Source organism: Channa argus, chromosome 9, assembly GCF_033026475.1.
Source record: "Channa argus isolate prfri chromosome 9, Channa argus male v1.0, whole genome shotgun sequence".
Classification (NCBI taxonomy): Eukaryota; Metazoa; Chordata; class Actinopteri; order Anabantiformes; family Channidae; genus Channa; species Channa argus.
In genome coordinates this window covers 9,966,705-9,986,651 of record NC_090205.1, presented here as the reverse complement: position 1 = coordinate 9,986,651, position 19,947 = coordinate 9,966,705, and the positions used below count along the sequence as shown (strand labels likewise).

Here is a 19,947-nt window from a genome sequence, read left to right as displayed (position 1 = left end):
TTAGCATTTATGTACTGAACGCCTTAACCCTGTGTGATGATGTACAGAAAAAAAGTCCTCCGTTTTGTGTCTGGTGTCCTCTGTAGTCACCGAGCTGTAAGTTTCAGGGTTTAATAGAGAAATGTGCACATCTAACACAGGCCTAATGGAGATATTATGTGTCCATGTGTGTATGTGTGCATGTGAGGGGCAGAGAGATTTATTAGGGCAGACAAGTTGGCCAAGATGAGGAGCTCATTATGGTTGAGCAGTCAAGAAGGCCCTGCTTCCTGACAATAGGGTTTCGTTCGCTGCTACAAAGCCTGCAAATGGAACCCAGAAGAGGAGTGCGTTTTCACACACAGACTCTCACACAGGATCAGGCTCATTTTCACATGTTCTTGCACAAATATGCACAAGCAGCCCCACTCTCACACAGTTCTACACCCATGTGCATCTAGGGCCCAGCAATTATACTCACAGCATATTGAGAAGAGTACACCCCCTCCCTCCTTTTCTCAATGGCCTATCAGCATGCATAGTCTGCTGTTTCAGATCAGCAGCCAATTTCTCTCCCTGCTTCTCCCTTATCTTTGCCTCTCACAACTGCCCACTGATAAGATTCAATAGATTTTTTGCCTCAGGGACAAACTGTTTTTTTTTCCCCTTTCCAAAAACATTAGCTTTCCTGGCATGGAGATGTTCTTTTACCTTTGGGCTGGCATTTATCAGACAAACTGGAGCTAATTCAGATTCTCTCAATCACAGCAACAAGTCAAGCTGGACATAGAAGCTCAGCATGAAACATATGAAAACATATGCGCAGTACAACAATATTGAAATGCAAAACGAAATTGCATATTTAATGTTGTTGATATTGTTACTTGTTTCTGAAAACCCAAGTGAATTTATTTCATAGTATTTTATACAATTTGTATATCTGTATAGGACAGTTTTGTAAATCTGGGTCATCAAAGATAAAATGCCCCCAGTTTAAAAAAAAAAAAAGACGCTATGAGGAGTTTGCATTGACTTTTTTAGTTGCATGGATTTCAAATAAACGCTGTCAATACTACTAATTTTACATTACATGATAAAGTGGTCCAAATCTGATGTGTCCTTAAGTGACTCCGATCTAATGGAAGGTGAATGGAGAGATGAGGAAGTTACACATTGGTTAGCTATTTATGGAGAAGCTTCTGAAGGGAGCATCTGTAACCCAGCAGTTTCTGAGGAAACGGCATGATTTACAGGCCACACATTGTTGTTATTGTTGTTGCTGTTCACACATGGGTCACATTTTAGTGAACTGTGCAAAGTGCTGTAAGAAGTACTCATGTTTTCAAGTAAAAGTATCAAGTCAGAAGTGTAAAATGCTCTGTTAAAAGTAAAAGTCCTGTATTAGCGTAGAGTATTAGCTTTTGTTAGCAAAAATACTTAAAGTACTAGAAGTAGAAAAAGATCTGAGCAAAAGAAAGAAAAACATTTATTGAGCATTAACATAGTCCAAACTTGAGGCATGTGACTGTACCGGTTTATAAACTACAGGAAGTTCTTGCCTAATACATGGGGTGCATTATAGAAGCATACTGAGTTCATTTACAAACTGTTTCTGGTCCAACAACAGGCTTTGTTAATATTCTGTTTTGAGAAAAAAAACACACACATGATCATTACTGCGTGTTGCATTATTTTCTCCAGAGTAGTAGCTGTTGTTAAACATTTTGTTTCTTTTTGCCCATGTCGTGGTTGGAAATCTACATTTATAAAAGGAACACAAATATTCCAAACCCTGAAATGGGAATTTTTTTTTGTTTGTTTTTTGTCCTTTCAGCTTATTCCATGAGTTGGTAAATGATGCTTCTAAAACCAGTAGTCGGATCAGATTCATGTATCTATTGTGATTGTGTATCTATTGTCCATGATGATGGGACTAATGCAAAGAGATGCTGTGAATGATTTGCTATCAGCATTGAACATTCTAAGGTGTGCATTAATTCAAAGAGAAATAATTAGGGCATTTTCACAACCATGGCATATTCCATAATAAATCTAAGAATCTCATTCATCGTATTGCAATATACTGTAATGTAAAAACCAAGTGTTGATTTTTGAATGATTCACACAAAGCCATTATGCTGTCACTTGCATGTATTTCCTTCCTCTGGCATGCCTGAAAGTGTAGCAGAGCAGTGGGGTGATGACCTGGACCAACATCTGTTCACCACCTGTACAAAACTATCCTGTGATTTCACTGCTGGTTTTTTTTTTTTTTTTATGTTTATATCTTTCCTGTTCTGTTTCCTTTGCTCCGTCTTCAAAACAAGCTAGAGTGCAACTAAAAAACAATCCATGATCATTTCTGAAGGATTCATTCTTTTTTTCATTGTTTTAAGGAATATATTAAATTAAGTTCTGTTGCATTTATGTATATGTAGTTAAAGGGGCAACATGACCATAAGTCCTTTTTTTCTCTCATTGAGGAGTCATGTGAGCTCCGATACAGAGGCTGGACCACGGTGCTGCAGCATTGTTCCAGTGAACAAAACAAACACTGATATGATTAACTTGTTCTGTTATAATGCAGCATTAGATCATTTTATCAAATGGGAACTCTGTGAGCAATCATGTCTGAGTTCAGTCTTAATTTGAACATAATGAATCATTACGCCTTTATTAAAGACATTTACTGTAATGACAAACAAAATGTTTGGTCAGTCAGTAATTCCATCTGCATCTTTAGTAACAGCTACCGTTCTCCCAGACTCTGGTGTGGATTGAGGCAGAAAGCCAAATATGTGTGCAATCCAGGGCAATCTGTAACTTTATGATTCTGGCAGACTTTATCATATGGGTATCCTTCTCACCTTATCTCAAAGGAACAGTTTAAATCGGGAGGTGCAAGCATGAGAGTGAAAATCCTTTCCCCACTGATGGATGGTTATTTTGAATGTTCCGTGAGCCCACAATTCAGCCCCTTTATCTCCTTTTCTCGCCCCTCTCTTTCTCTCTCTCACTCGCTGGGTTTTCAGAGCCTCTGTTTTTTTTCCTGGCTCAGCCCCTATAGCCTCTGTGCCCCCCGCTTGAGCCAGAAAATATGAGACTCGAGGGGATTTTATGTCGGTGGCACATAAGAAGCCAGGTTGGCCAGTGCTGTTCCAAATCAAACTCCTCCAGATGCACTTTCCATCAGCATTACATAAGCTTAAGATGTGGCTTCCAATAATGACACATTATAGGCAGATGCTACAAACTAATCACAGGAGAACAACTTACTAATGGCAATCTGTCCAAAGTGACTAATAGGTTTAATACATTATGTCTGTTGATTTCCCATAGAGAGAGAGAGAAATGCCAAATAGGGATCCGCAGTGGAATGCAGTCCTTGAGCCATTACAGCCCATTAAATTGTTCATCTTTGTATTTTTTCCCTAATACATATTTTGATGTGCTCTCACTCAGATATTCTGAGCTTTGCTAGGCAGTGTGCCTGTGTGGTGAGTCACCTAATGATACCAATGTGGGTTGCAAGGAGAAAATGCCACTCAAGTCTGTCCAAGTCTACTAGTAAAAGGTTTTGATTGGGACCCATGGTTGCCAAGACTTTTAAACAAGTGTTTCTACATTGCTCTGATACTGTAATGCATTAAATTACAGCTTACAATATACAACAAATGTTTTTTGCCAAATTACAGTGTTATATTTTTGTGTAGTGTTTCATTACAGTGAAGCCAGACACATACTGTACAAGTAAATAAAAGGTCACCTGATTGCAAATGTGAAAAATATCTTATTGGAGAAAGTTTTTACCTGTTTCTACATCGCAACACAAGTCATCAAAGACCTTAGCTACACAGTACCCTTGTTTACCGGTCACATAAATGACGGTTTAGACAGCTGAGCTGTTCTAAAGGGCACTGAGAGGTGGCTAACTGCATTAACCTGTCCATAGTGGGTTTAAATATTCTTTATCTGTAATACAAATGTATTAAAAGGCACTCAAGTTGAAAATGATATGTGAACACTAGAAAGGTGAAACCAGGCATCCCCCTTTTTGACATCAGAATGCACATTGAAGTGTGAAGTATGACAGTGGACTCCTAGATCTTTTCCGCAGAACATGAGCAGGACATGTTCCCTACAATATGATAAATAGGACTAAACAACGAAACATCAGGTGTATCTAAGAAATAACCACAGGGGACAGTTACAATACATACACTGTTTAAAGAATGTTTTGCATTTACTTTTGCCCACAGCTAACACTGAAATATCAAAATAGTACAAAGTTTGCTTGAGAACAGTAAATTACTTTTAGCACATACACTGTAATTGTTAAACATTGTTGAATTATTATGTTTCATGACAGACATTTCCTTGTTTATCTCCCTCTCAGTAATTTGTTTGTTTATCATTTAGCAGGAACAAGTTAAATTCAAAAGTAAAATTAGCTGCATGAGTCACAACCTAGTCCTCCTCATCATCATCAGGTAATCATGGTAACGCCGCATCACCTGTTATTACTGCCTTTATGCTGGTGCAGATGCACCCTCTTCCTTCAACCCCCATTGGATGGATCTGGGCATTGGCCTGCACCTAATTGGCTGAACGTGAGTGTCTATCCCAGGGGCGTAGGAAGAACCCTGACACCCCCAAGGCACAAAGGATTAGTGCTAAGGAAGGACCAGGAAAGATAAACTGGTGACAGACAGTAACCTTCCCACACACATAAACTTTCGCCTAGCAGACAAAGAGGGGCTGTTTTATATGTCAGAGTGATTGTCAAGCGGAGTTTAATGGAGGCTAGTGGGTGGCAGTGACTTTGTAATAATTTGCTGAATTCCATTGTAGAGACTTTAATTTGGTTTTACAGCTAACATGCGGTAGGTACCATCTGCAAAAGCAAAAGAATTGTCCACAACTATAATCATAATATTCAGATTTTCTTTATAAATCTGTGTATTGAAAAAATCAATTAATAATCGTCAGTAAATCCACTTATCAAAAGAAACAACTCTGTATCGATGTGCAAGCAAGAGAATACACCTTACCCGCGGTTATACAAGATTGCTTCTAACCTATGTAAGGCATCATTGTGTGACATGAAACTTTGAAATTTTGATTTGTTCAGAGATTTTTTATTTTTGCACATGAACAAAGGTCATTGTCACAGTAGGACTTGTGATGTAATTACATTGCCTACACAGCCAGTAAAAAGGGCAGTCTACTCAGATGTTCTCTATTTTCAGAATGTATGTGAAGTGGGTGGTTTTTAATCAATTTATTTTAAATGTGCCTCCGTGGTGCAGCCCGTAGTACACCTTCCAAGTCTTGTTTTCCTCATAGCCATTCCAAAGTGTGCTGGGGGACGTATCGATAATGAGGAGAGACAGTGCACATGCTCTCTGTTAATAACTGATGGGCGACCCTTGAAAAGGACACCACATTTACATGAGGAACGAGTCAGGCGAATGATTGAGTGTTACATGCAAGGCCCCTTGCTGCTGAATGCATTGGGAGCAGCATCTATAATAACTTGTCAACAGCTCTTATTTGCATCAAATGACTCTTGCTGTTTTTCATGTTACTCGCTGTGGCCATCAGAATGATGAGAAATAGTGACACAAAACAGCACAATGTATTGCTTTCCCTGAGTGATTGATAAAAAACCTAGTATGTCATCGTAAAATGTTGTTACTAAATGGTTTGCATTGCAAAGAAGACTTGAAAATATAACACGCTAGTGCCTCTCTGCTTGCCCACCATATGTACAACCCCAATTCCAAAGAAGTTGGAAAGATGTGAAAATGTAAATAAAAACAGAATGCAATGATATGCAAATCTCATACATCCAAATTTTATTTACAACAGAACATAAACATCATATCAGGGTCACTATATTCATGGGTCTCAAGGTAAAGTAGTCACTTGGGAGTCCACAAGGTATGTTGTAATTATTAGGAGTCAAGGGGGAAATGAATCTTATACGCCTAACTCCTGTATTCCCCTGGTAGAGCAACACCATCATATTCGTTTAAGAAAACACTTACGTGTGTCCTCGGGTTTATAGGGATTGGAAACTCTGGTAGCGGGCATGCTTTTTAGTCCTGGTAAACAGCATGTGGTGTGTTGTGTTTCCCTGTAGACCGGGGCTACTGTGACTGTGGGATGTGTGAGTGTGACGAAGGCTGGTTTGGAGATGCCTGCCAGTTCCGGGAGGAGTGTAACCTAACCAACAAGAGGAGCAAAGAACTCTGCAAAAACCCACAGGGGGTTGTCTGCTCCAGCAGAGGTAGTGCGACCACACATACAAACATGAACAAACAATGAGTCTTTGTGCAGACGGATCACCATTTCAGTGGAAAGGAGTAGAAAAGCCCTCAGATAAAACCCTATTTAAACTCCAGATACCCTGCTCTACCCCTAATCGAATTGTATAAAAAGTTTACCAGTAAAAAAGGCCTCTATAATGCTGAGGGTTTGTGATTCAGAAGTTAAGTCAATTCTTCTGTAAAATGACTCAACGAAAACAACAAAATATAGTCTGTCAATTATGTGCTTACTCGCAGTGAAGTAAGATCAAAGATTCATTGGAAGCAAAATAAACAGCGGTTCATTTCACAGTTCAGTACCCATTTAAATCACGTTTTAAGTGTCTTTAAGTCCACCTATATGGACTTTATAACCTTTGGAAAGATCTTTAAAATCATTTGAATATGGGGCCCAATGTTGTTGGAAGAATGAAGACATTTACAAAAGCTTGTTTGCTTTGTACTGTAAAAAATCTGGCAAATCTGAGGACAGGAGGAACATGTGGGGGTGCATGCTCCCTTTATAGTTCTATGGGTTTATTACTGAACACATAGAAATGCTAAATTATTAACATATTTTTAATTCTTATGTGACACGCAACAGCACTGACACAGTCAACCACATTCAGTAGTTAAACACCAGTTTAGAGCTGTAGTTGCACGATGCACAGACAGTGCACATCTGCAAACCAGCTATGTTCAAAATAATAGGCCTTAGCTGTATCTAAAGCAGTTATCTTCTATAGGTACCTGCCACTGTGGTAGCTGCATGTGTGACAATCAGGACAAGAGGAGTCTAGTGACTGGACTTCACTGTGAGTGTGATGACAGCGAGTGTCTGGACGAGGACACCGGGGATGTGTGCGGAGGTATGTTTTACTGACCCGGTCTCACCCAGCGCTCATTCACCCTCACACTGCATAACAAACGTCGGAGTTATTGCTTCACGTGTTAGCTGCCGCCAGACCGACTGGAACGGTTCTATGTTTGGATGAAGAAGTTAAAGGAATACTGGAAAGATTTACTGTCTTGGAGAACACTAATGTTGATTTGTTGTGTGCTTAACCATAATCATATCTCAGCATCCATTACGAGGAACAGCAGGCCTGTCAACCTCTCAAAATTATGGTGAAGTTGTTTGTTTAGGGATGTATTAATAAAGTAGAGTATAATACAGTCTAGATTCTGGATGGCATCAGAAGTTAGAGTAAGTATCTGATTCACTAGAATTCCATTGGAAAGTGAAAGATGTAGGAAAAAACAAATATATGTGTAGCATGTTTTTTGCATTCTTACCGTATCCTTAGGGCTACAATGGCTTGTCACTAGGGCCGTACCCGTTAGAAAACCAAAATTGTACCCTTCACACTGGGTAGTTATTTGTACCCTTGTGTTAATAGTTGTATTGTTCAGCCTCTTGACACTTGAGTGCATAATGTATATGGCATTGCTTTTAATTTAACTTTGATGGTGTTAAGTACTAAAACCTGAACATTTAAATGCGTAAGATTCAGTTAAAACTGTCTAAGTGACTGTCAGTCTGTTCCAGAGGTGTACAGAGTTGAACTCATCGGATGTTGGATGTACATTCTCGTCTCCTTCCAGGCCATGGCCAGTGTTACTGTGGAAACTGTTACTGTGCTGCTGGTTGGCATGGAGACAAATGTGAATTCCAGTGTGACATCAGCCCATGGGAAAGCAAGCGGAGATGCACATCTCCGGATGGCAAAATCTGCAACAACAGAGGTCAGTTTACCCACTCACTACCGGTACACAGCCTTCGTAGTTACTACAATTCAATTATTATAGCCAAATGTAATAGGTTGTAACACAATCATTTGATATCTGAATAAGCAATGCGTATTCATTAGAATCCCCCTCATCAGATGGATAGATGGAATGGGTTTTGTTGATCTGAGGCAGGAAACGAACATTCTAATGAATTTAGAATCCCTCATCTTTCCTGTTTCGTCTGTTATCTAAAATCATTATAAATAAAGAAAAGACCTAGAGTCCAAGAAGTAGTGAAAAACTGGGAGAGAATTCAATAGAATTCATGTTTTGATCCTGATTACTTTCCCAGAAAACACACTTTACTTACACAACTTGGTTGTGTTTGTATTTTGGTTATTTCTTTCATTTTGAAGAACCATTCATGAAACAGTTTATATACAAACATTGTAAAACTCAAATAACTGTCAGTAGAGGAACATCTAACCAACACGTATACGCTGCGTAGCTTACGTAGCTTATTGCACAACAAACACATTAACAAAAGAAAGAATAAAGTGACCACCTGTGACAATTATAGACAATCTGTATATTAAAGCTTCCACATGCATCTTTTTGTTTTTGGGATTATGGCTTGTGATTCAAAGTCAACCCACTCTGCTGATATGCTCCACTCTGCTGCGCTCCGCCCAGTCTTGTGAAATTAGACTTAAATTAAATTACAATAAGTCAAAAGCTACAAAACTTGCCAGTCGTTTTTCAAAACCTGGTCTCGGTCTGGTTAATGCATTCTCAGTTAAGGTTCTTAGGGATATGTAAAAGTGAATATATCTGTACAATAGGCTGTTCGATAAATGGTTTACAAAAGCCTTTAACCGCACCATATTTCTACTACAACAATTGGGGAAAAGTTACATACAGCAGGTTCAAATTTCTTTAACCGGGCGCAAATATATTTTTTATTAATTTTAAGGAGCTAGGTGGTTGAAGCTATTTTTAAGGCAACCCTGGTTCACTGAAGGTTGTCTCCTTTGACATATCCCTTTAAACCTGACAATCCATACAAGGATGGACACAAAGAATTAACAGAAATGGAAATACAGAAAAAGCAAATTAATTTAAAAACACTGAAAACCACAAGAGCCTGGTGAACAGGCAGTCAGATAAATGGCTTTGCTAACCTAGCTCAAGTGATCCTGCGGGATTTCCGCAAAGCTCTCTGAAATTAATTACAGCAGACTGGCTGAGGGCTGGCTAAATGCTAGGGTAGTCCGGACAGAGCCCCGTCACCCTGCTGCAATTTATGGTCAAGTGCGCAGCTGACACAGCATGAACAACCATCGGCTGTGTTCATGGTGTGGTAGTCCATGGTATTCCTATTAGGTCCAGAAAAGGGCAGACAAAGACCTTACGATCCGAAGAGTTACCAGAGAAAAGAACCCACGAAATATCTCAAATGAAAAAGAAAAAACAAGCCCCTTAACGCTAACACATTTTTCCTTCTCGCTCTGTTAGCCTGACAGCCTTTCCCGTTGCTTTCAAAAGTATTCGTCCAAACTAATTCCTGTATCGATTCCTTTTAAAACACTGTTGGAAGATTAGAAAGAGGGAACGTACAGGTTTTATAGCATTCTCATTTTCATCTTGTTATGTGGCTAAAGCTGTTTAATTGAAAAGAACAAACAAGCAACACTTTCATTAGAAAAAAAAACATTCTACAGATTCTTAACAAATTCTTCTAATATGTATAACGAGCTACTGGTGTTCTGAAGCCAGCAAATTTCAGACTGTGTCAACAAATGTTACAGTACATTTTCAGAGCTGTGTTTCATGCTCAAGATATTAAAAATGCTGTGTTCTTCCCCTACTGTGCTCCCAGTTTGCTCAAATGTTTCAGCATAAACACCTTGTCACTCCGCCCAATTCGAGTGCTAAACAAGTCCCACTCCTCAAACTATTTGGTGCTGAAAATAATGGGTACAATTCTCAGTTCCAATCCCCACAGCATGTGACATGCAACCATTTTGCTCTTAATTGTTTTTTAATGCATGGTGATGATTATTCCTGATCAGTCAAAATGATTATGTAATATTTATCATCCTGAATAGCTGTGAAGTGTCTTCCCTTACATTGTGCTCGCACTGTGGAAATGAATCAGTAAATGATTTGATTGGCAGTTCCAAATAGATAACTCTGTTTCTTTCCAGCAAACTCTCGGCAGCCTCCGTCTGTTCGCTTCACCCAGTGTCCTCGGTTAAGCTAATAATACGCTAACTGGCGCGCTGTCAAAATGATAACAGCCACCTAATGCTAGAGGCTAAATACAGACATCTATGTGATTTCTACATCAAAACAATTTGGCTGAGAAATAATATGGTTGCATAAGTTACACAAAGTAAAAACATTTCTCTTTTGTGTTGAGAGGGAGGATTCACTGAATAATAGAAATACATTTTCTAATAGACTCACAATTGGAGAGAACATTTTTGAACAGTAACTGCTGGTTCTTTGATGACAGACTTTAATAGCTCTAGAAATCCCAGGCTACAGGGTTATGAAGTGGTGAGGGAGTCCAAAGTCAGGGCCAAGGGCCAGACACGCGCGAGCCACAGCCCGCGGGCTTGCCAGCTGGACAGACTCCCCTGGGGTTCCCCGTGCTCTGTCACTGCTGATAAGAGAAAATGGGATTTCCACTGGCTGCTGCTCAGCTGATGCCCTGGCTAAGATGTAAAGCAAATGGGGAAGAGGGAGACAGACAGAAAGATACATACATAAAGGAAGAAAAAATGAGACAGGGGATGAAAGAATGTTTATTCTGCTGTCTGCTGCCTTTTCTAAAATAGAAAATATCTCCTCTCACCCCACCCACATCTGAGAAAGATGTCAGAGACAATGAATTGGTTTTGCTTTGTGCTGTTTTGTAGTTTCTTGTCCCATTTAAATCCACATGATAATTAATTTGAACTGCACTGCTGAAAAACAGGAAATTAACAAGAGGTGAATTTACAGAATGTGTGATTTTGTTGGGTCTGCTATGGGCGTTAGGGACCTGTGTGTGTGGGGAGTGCACCTGCTATGATGTAGATCCATCTGGCGACTGGGGAGATATTCACGGAGACACCTGCGAGTGCGATGAGAGGAACTGTCATGCAACCTATGACCGATACACGGATGACTTCTGCTCAGGTCAGCAAGACTTTTAATGGATTTTAAAAATGGTCAAAGGGAAGGTGTGACAATCTGAAAAATGATAGCATCTGTATCATCTACCAGGGGAACAGCTGCTCGGTTTGCAAAATCAAACTAAAATGTTTACTTTGTGCAAAAAGAAATAAATCTTTTTTTTTTTTTTACAGTGGTAGAAGTGATGAGCCATTTCTTGGCTGAGACTACTTCCTGAAGTCTCCAACTACTGTATATATTTAGCTTCAGTATCATACAGATATGACAGTGCTGATCTTCCAACTCTTGACATGAGTTAAGAGTTTCCCAGACAGTCACACTAATGAAAACTAGATGCTGTTTAACATACAAATACTGGTTTATAATACAGTTTGTGCCAGTACCATGTATATTGATCTAAATCTTTGAATAACTGCATTTCCTTTCATTTGAACAACGCTTCACCATCTGCTTCTAATAATCTGGTGTTTGCATATAAACGAGTTGAAAACATGGGAGGGGTGGGAATGAAATACTGGGAAATATTGTTTCTCCAAAGAATTAATGAACACAACATGATGCATGCTAGCACCATGCCTGCCATTCATTAAACTAAAAGTTTTGGTACCAGAGGATATCTTAACGTCTCACCACACGCACAGTCATCGATTCTTTGGTTCGTACCGTAAACTGTTCACAGTTTTAGAGAATGCAGACATAATTCACATTTAAATGCTTTAAATCACATCTTTCTCCACGAGTTTCTCCGTCTCACTCTGTTCCAGGAATAATCAAAGCTGCTCATCCAGCAGCTTACAAAGGCCAGACAGAGAAGTCTGTTCTGCCAATGTTCTGAGAACACTAAATTCTCCCTTATCCTCTCATCTCTAGCATGCTCTGCCCCTTGTTGATTTTATTACATCCCTTGCTCTGCTCGTTCTTTCTCCCTTTCTGACACCAGCTCATGTTTACCCTCTTCTCCTCCTCCAAAACTTAGCTGGCTCTCCACTGTGCTTAGTGTGCTCACTTTATTGGATTCAGTTTTTTTTTTTTTATCATTTTCCTTCTTTGTATGGTTATGTGAATTTCTCCTGTACAAAGCCACCTCTTTGTTTCACTTCTCTGCTTCCACTTCTTGTTCTTTCCTACTGGCAGGACATGGCCAGTGTAATTGTGGCAGGTGTGACTGCAAGGAAGGATGGTCAGGAAAAAAGTGTGAGCATCCGTTGTCCTGCTCCCTGTCTCTGGAGAGCAGTCTGAAGAAGTGTCGTGGAACGTCTAATTTGCCCTGCTTCGGACGAGGTACCCGGTCTTCCCATTTCTCCAGTTACCATGGTTACTGCTTTCACCTTTTTTGTGTAAAATTGGCCATTTCCAAACCGTGTCTTAATCCATCCTTAAGAGGGATTAAGATCCATCACATGAGGCTGCCCAGCAATTAAATGTCATAGCATATTTATCTCATATTTGACCCATCAGCTAAACTGCAACCACTCATATTTATTTAATCATATGTGTATGCACATATGATTAAATTCTTTTTTTTAATTTCTTGTGAATTTTGCGTTCTGGAATGTCATGTGTGTGCATGTTTATCTGTGTGTGTGTGTGTGTGTGCGCGCGTGTGTGTGTGAGTGTGAGTGTGTGCGCGCGTGTGTGTGTGTGTGTGATATTATAGGCACTATTTGCTAGGAACAAAGGCTGGAACAGCCTCCACAATAGAGCAAGCTGTGGGTCGATGTGTCCACATTTATTTCAGGGCACTATATGCTTCATTAGAGGCCAATGAGGACAGAGGAAGCTCATGTTCTTGGAGCAAATGTTTAACTTATCTAATAGCAGTATTGGATTTGGATACTGAAATAACGCCATAAACCTGGCTGGGCAAACAGAAGGTTCCTGTTATGCATCGTTGAGCCAATTTATGGATGACTGTAATGTTAAATAAGAAAATACATATCGCACGTTTTAGCTCCAGAAAATAAATATTTGGTGACATTGTGTGTTGGTGACATTGTGTTGTTACAATTAAATATTTGTGGCCAATTAAGCAACAATCAAGTTCTGCGTAAAAATACATTTAGTTATATACAAGAAGTTTGGGAGAAAGACACATTATCCTGAATAGATGTTGATGAATAAACATTTAAGTTTTAAATGGGACAGGAAGCTGTGGGATGTTTGCAGTCTCTTGGGGAACAAATAACTGTGCAAAGCTAAAGTAAAAAAAAAAAAAAAAAGAAAAAAGAAATAACACCGCTACATGCAGCTATTGCTCATGTGGGAGATGCAGCCTGCTGGAGTGTTTGTAAGAAAATCGAAAGGAAGCCTTGATGCTTGTGGCATCTGTTATGCAGGGCAGGCAATACCTGACTTTGTTGATTCAGGTGTTCAACCCGTGTGTGGGTAGGACGTCCAGATTCAAAGCAGCGCCTCAGTCATGAGTCTTACGAGCTGTTTATGAACATGTTTGATTTTACCTTCGCATACCCCAATAAAAATGTTTACCATTAAACCAGTTATGTGATTTGATCGAGGTGCATGGAGGAGCTCCTCAATTAAAGGCTTTGCCGCGTGCATACCGTGTCTTTCTTCAGTGGTCATGTTACAGTATCTTTAGTCTGACTGACAGCCTGCATTGTTCCACAGTGTGCTATGGCCATTGGTTTATAAGATAAATTATATTGTAGTTATGGAGTGCATAGTCATGGTCCTCTGAGGTATCCCATGCACTTGTATTTCACACGGATTTAGCAACCTTAATCAATCAGCTTTACGTTGCTGTATGGGGCATTGTTCCCTGTGCCTCCACTCCATTCATTTTGCTCTAGATGTTGTTGTAATTTTCTGGGGAATACTGAACAGGGGCTTTGTACTTCAGTTTGAGAGGACGGTAAAGGAAGGTACAGTAAATCCTGCTGTACTCTGTCGATCTCACAGTGACTTAATAGTGCAGTTAGTGGTGGGCAGCGCTACAAGGAGCATAACCTTGGTCTCAGGACTCTGTGTGTTTATCAGGGGTTAATTTGAAGCATCGATTTCCTGTTTTATTTGACTGCAGGGAAAGTCACAAGGGAATCCACAGCCTTTAAACTGCTGCTGTGTCGCAAACGAAAAAGAGACGACACATGGACAGTAGTCTACACTATGTTATTATACTGTGGTAGTTGATTTATTTATTTATTTTTGTCCTGTCAGCTTATCCCGCGAGTTCAGAGTCACCACAGCAGATCATTGTCACATGTTGATTTGGCACAACCCTCCCCAATTTCTACCGGGCTTGGACCAGCACTGCAAAGCTGGGGATGGGAATGGGTTGTTGGGGGTTCAGTGTCTTGCACAGAGACATTTCGGCATACAGCCGGGACCAGGGATCGAGCCACTGACTCCGTGGTCCGTGGACGACTGCCTTACCAACTGACCTACAGCCGCCCCACATACTGTGTTAGTCAATTATATCCCTTATATCCGTCATGGCCTGAGAAAGCTGTGGATTCGATCAGACACCAAACAGGACAGAACTGCTAGCATGGAAACAATTAAGTCAACATCACTAAATGAAGCAATGACAGAAAGTGTCCTATCAAACCACCACCGATACAACAACAACCACCAATTGAATATCAACTCTCCCTGACTTATTGAGTCTGTGCCATGACAGACTTTGCTTTTTGATGGACTCAGGCCAATTCCACAACAACAGAGTTGAGCAAGCATGGAGCTCTCCCTCCCATAATGAAACAGCAAAGATTAACTTGTGCTGGCAGAGTTAATTAGCTTTAATTTCTCCAGCAGTACCTTTAAATTATCTCCAATTGCTACAACAAAATGGAACTTTAAATTACCCTGTGCAATAGAACAATTAATGGGATTCATAAATTCTTTCTATTAAAGCTGTTTCCTTTTTCAGCCAACTCTGTCCAAGTCTGTCGAGTTAGAGGTGTATAAATAAATGGGTAAATACTTTTCCCTTGCAAACACATGCAGTATACACAACATCCACTATTACTAGAATGTAAAAGGATTTAATTTGTCTCATCTTACTATACTTTTATGTTTTTAAGACGAAGTGAAGAGTATTTGAATCTACGTGTAATAGAAAAACAGGTTAGTACAATGACATTATGTACAGAAACCACAATGCTCTCGTTGCGTGTAAAAACAAGTCAGGAACAGTAAATATCTGTCAAGGACATGGAATGCTGTTACCCCCCACAAGCATGTCGGGCATGGAGCTGGTCATGTTATGACCTCAATGAATGCTTAGTGCTGACCGTGAAGTGTGGGGGTGGCAGTGCGGGGGCCTGCATAGTACAAAATGTGTGAGGCAGGTGAGGGATTTCACAACATGACAGTGATCCCTAAACAAGAAACAAAACAGGAAAATGTAAAAACTGTCACCTGGCCAAGAATGTTTCTTGACTTGAATCCCAATAAACACCTTCAGAAACAAACGAACAAACAAACAAAAAGAAGAAGAACAACAGCTCTCTCCACATTTTTGTGCGAGACTGGTGACCCTAACCCTATCCCCAGGTGGATCAAATCTCTCATTAAAAGACGTACGCAGCTTAAAATGGGTGTTTCTGTGTAGTTTATCGAGTCAAACACTTGTGCTTTTCAAACTAAGTGGCCTCGATCTTTGAAAGCAAATAAAATTATAACAAATGAACTTCAGTGTAGTGATTTTGTGTCACGTCCATTTGGAGACAGGCTGTAAATGAACAGAACCAGTGTAGGATTCCTGTTTCTCAAATACATGCAGTAAGAGTGTGAGACACTATGCCAGATAATCACAATGTCTAATTAAGCCAACAATTTACATGTGTTAACTGCTGAAAGCATTTGTCTGTATGTGATGAATCCCCATTGTCTGCTCCTCGTGCTCCTCTTCTGTTGTCATAAATATCTTAATTCACAATTCACAAAGGAGGTACACTGTCAGGGTAGAAATGAAGGTGAAGGGACTGTGCGTGGATGCAAACCTGAGTGTTTAGGATGACATGTGTTTGCCTGTGTGCTTTTATTTAATAAAGCTTTGTTTCCCAAGGCTGCCCATTTGATATAGTGTTTGGAAGATCTGAGTGGCTGGAAACAAATGATGGTAGCACAGTTCACTGCGAGGCAATAGATCTGTAGGGTATGAAAAAGGGGGAGACTAACACAGGAGGTCTGTGGGACACGCAATCAAGTGAGACAGGAAGCAGAGTGAGAGAGTAAGAGAGTGAGAGAGAGAAACCGAAGGAGACAGACATAGAAAATCACTTAGGCATGGATGAATGCGGCTGGTACAGATGGCAGCTTGAGCGGAAAAGCCTTGAAATTTGAAACAGCAGCTTCAGAGCTTTTTTCCTGAGAGGTGGAGGCAAGACACTTGTGGACAGCACATTCTTTATACTGTGGTATTTCCTCAAGGAAACACCCACTTTCAACATCTTTCTGATGAATCTTGGGATTCCTTCTTCTGCCTGCTAAAGTTTGACCTGTAGTAGACATAACCTGTGTTTGTGTGCTACCAACTTAAAAATATGGATTAAACACATGGTCATAAATGCAGCAGAGGCCAAAATGTCCTGAATTTTCACAGGCTTTGAGTTTGTATTGTTGTCTCAAAGTTGTCTCAAGCTGAGACAACCCTGATGATGTGGCATGTTTTCAAGTGCAAGCATTCATTCACACCAAAGGAAGAGACATGGCACAGATGGGCATCAAAATAATTTATTATATTTGGTGTAATGCTGGACTCATTGCCGCTGTCACAGAATGGAAAATGAAATCAAGTTAAAAGCTTTTAGGATAACAAAGCTGTCAAAGTGGGTTCATAATAAAAAGTGATGAAAATCCTTTGGCATAGTTATTTCCGAAATCAAATTTTAATCTTGGCCATTTTTAGTGCTGCGATATTAGTGAATACATTTAGATTCAAACACCAGGGTGGCTGCAGCTCAGTTGGTAAGGCAGTTGTCTACAGACCACAGAGTCAGTGGTTCAATCCCCTGTCCCAGCTATATGTCGAAGTCACTTCAAGACACTGAACCCCCAACAGCCCTTACCCATCCCCAGCTGTGCAGTGCTGGTAGAAATTGGGGAATGTTGCATCAGGAAGGGCATCGGGCATAAAAATAGGGCCAAATTAAGTTGCGTACAATGATCCGCTGTGGCCACCCAGAACTCACGGGATAAGCTGAAAGGAAAAAAAAAAACATCAATATTTAGATTCAAACAGCGCTGCCCAAATGTTTTTTCTTTTTTTCTGCCTAGGCAAAGAGATGGCAGGAGCACAAACGTAGCTGCATTACCAAAATGTTCTTTTCAAATGAGTGTCCCAGCTGTGTCAATGGAGTCCGAGTAGTAGTAGGAACAACTTCAGAGCTTATTTTGGCATAAAATGTCTAAGAATCTCTATGAAAAGGATCAAAAACTCTTTCAGTGAGTCTTGGTAACATTAGGTTACATGAATATAATACCACACAATTGTTTCCCTTCAGCTTTAAGTAGTAAATGCATGAAGTCATGTTCTATCTGCACTCATGAGATGGTTTACATGATTTATAAGCCCCCCTCTCATTCCTGAGGCATTAAAAAGCGGCTGTTTGTTTAGTCCCACTGCATTATTGTACATGCTGACGCTTGTGGGACCCGTGTGCGGCAGAAAGTGCCTCTTCGAATATTTGACAACCAAAGCAATAACGTTGAATATCAAGTGAAAAAGTGTCGTTGGGAGGTGGCGTCACATGAGATGCCAAAGGACAGAAAAAGCGACACAATTTGACATCATTATGTGACGCTGTAGGATGAGTGTTTGAATTTAAAGAGAGTTTGTACTAAATTAAAACGTCAGACAGGCCACCTGGCTGTACATCATTCAATTCCTAACGTCATGTCATAAAACTTCCCATTGACTCCCCTACATTAAAATTACTCTAATGATAAATTCAAGTAGATTGAAACTACTTTTATAAAAAAAAGAGTTTGCCACACCTGCGCCTACATGTCCAGTATGTCCAGCTTTATGAATATTGACCGCCAACGACCTCAGACTGGTGCCCCTTGATGTGACGTCATTAAGTGAGTTGTTCATCTTACACAGCATGACACATTTAAACATCAAAGCGCACACACACAACCTGTCTGTCGCTCACATAGACAGTTTGACGAGCGCAGAGATAATCAATAAGGCAGGGGTGTTATGACATCACTGGTTGCTAGGGTAACTGGGTCCCCAGAGCAGATGGTGGCATGTTAAACGTGGAGCAGGAAGAGAGGGTGGTAGACTGCGTGTGTGTGGCCATAAGAACTGACAAGTAATGTGACATGGACAACACATTAATTCATGTACTGCAGTATTTATTCTCCCTAATTCCACTTAGTGAGGCACCAAAAGATAAAGAAAGACACTTGCACATTATAGATGTGTTTTGGGTGTTTTAGTGGCACTAAACACAAATTGTACACTGCAGGGCTACAAACAGGGACAAACACTCAGAGTGAATAATGATTGTGCAAAATGGATATACCCAGCTCAATAGAAACTGGAGAAATAAGGGGGGAGGGGGCAATCTTTACTGAATTCTGTAGTGGAACCATCTGTCTTCGCTGAGCTGGGAAAATCCCTTTTTGCAATTATTTTTCACGGTGGGCAACTTACCTGTTTGTCGCCCTGCTGGGCGTCTTTTGTCTGCAGCATCAGTGAACATAAAATTTGTGTATGTGTGTGCGTGTGTGTGTGCGTGTGTGTGTGTCTTTCTCATTTGTCAGTAAAGCACTAAACAGAAAAGACAAATGCACGTTTCATCGTAATGCCTCCTTTTCTGCACTGTTATTCCCAAGCTCTATTTAAGGGAGTATTGTAAAAGGTCATTATACTTGTTTGGAACTTTTCACCCTTTTTCTTTAAGAACAGCATATTAAAATATCAAGAAGTTAGCTCATATGTATTAAACTAACGTGCAACACAAAGTGAGAGAGCATTGAAAAGGATTTTGGAAAACACTTCCCATTCTATACCTCTAAATTTCTTTGTGGCTGACACTAAACACATAACTCAGAGCAGCCTGGTTAAAACATTAGTGAGCAGGGAATGTATTTTCTTCATCTACTGTAGTTATGCAAAAGACTCTTAGGTGGAATAAAAACAGGTAAAAAGTCACGATGATATGAGACACTTCAGAAACTGCAAGATTATTCTACTGAACACCTAATAAAACACAACTGTGCTGTGAAAAGCTCCTCAGATGTGAGAAACCATCTCTTGTTTTTTAGGCCAGTGCCAGTGTGGACAGTGTACTTGCCACCCACCTGGGGACAGTCGTGTTCATGGCAAAAACTGTGAGTGCGACGACCGCCAGTGTGAGGAAATCAGTGGGGAGGTCTGCGGAGGTGAGTGCACACACACACACACACACACACACACACACACACACACACACACACAAAAATAACACATCTGTGTGTTAAGGGCTATGCAAGTTACATACAGACCAGAAGGAACTGACAGAATATAGCAATAAACAGATGGCAAGTCTGCGTTTTAACATTATTTGTTTGAGCCGTATAGACAGGAAAGGCTTTTTTTCAGGCATTTATTGTCCCAGAAGTTAAACTATTGCTACATTCGGCACAGGAGGTGGGCTTCATGCAAGAGACACTCATATAAACAAGTTCGTTCTGAAATGACACTGAGTGCTTTAAGGACATTTGTTACATTTACCAGTTTTCTCGTATTAAGAATTATGTACAAATGAAATTCACAAGGCCTGTCATG

At 40.2% G+C, this 19,947-nt stretch overlaps 1 protein-coding gene across 1 annotated transcript in view; it reads left to right on the top strand.

Moving 5' to 3' along the window:
• Window positions 1-19,947, top strand: part of itgbl1 (integrin, beta-like 1) — a 35,496-nt gene that overhangs the window by 5,764 nt on the left and 9,785 nt on the right. Inside the window, exons 3-8 of the mRNA XM_067517037.1 lie at window positions 6,125-6,271; window positions 7,037-7,159; window positions 7,896-8,036; window positions 11,067-11,207; window positions 12,339-12,485; window positions 19,446-19,562. Of these exons, the coding sequence (XP_067373138.1) occupies window positions 6,125-6,271; window positions 7,037-7,159; window positions 7,896-8,036; window positions 11,067-11,207; window positions 12,339-12,485; window positions 19,446-19,562 (816 nt within the window). The remainder of the gene's footprint in view (window positions 1-6,124; window positions 6,272-7,036; window positions 7,160-7,895; window positions 8,037-11,066; window positions 11,208-12,338; window positions 12,486-19,445; window positions 19,563-19,947) is intronic.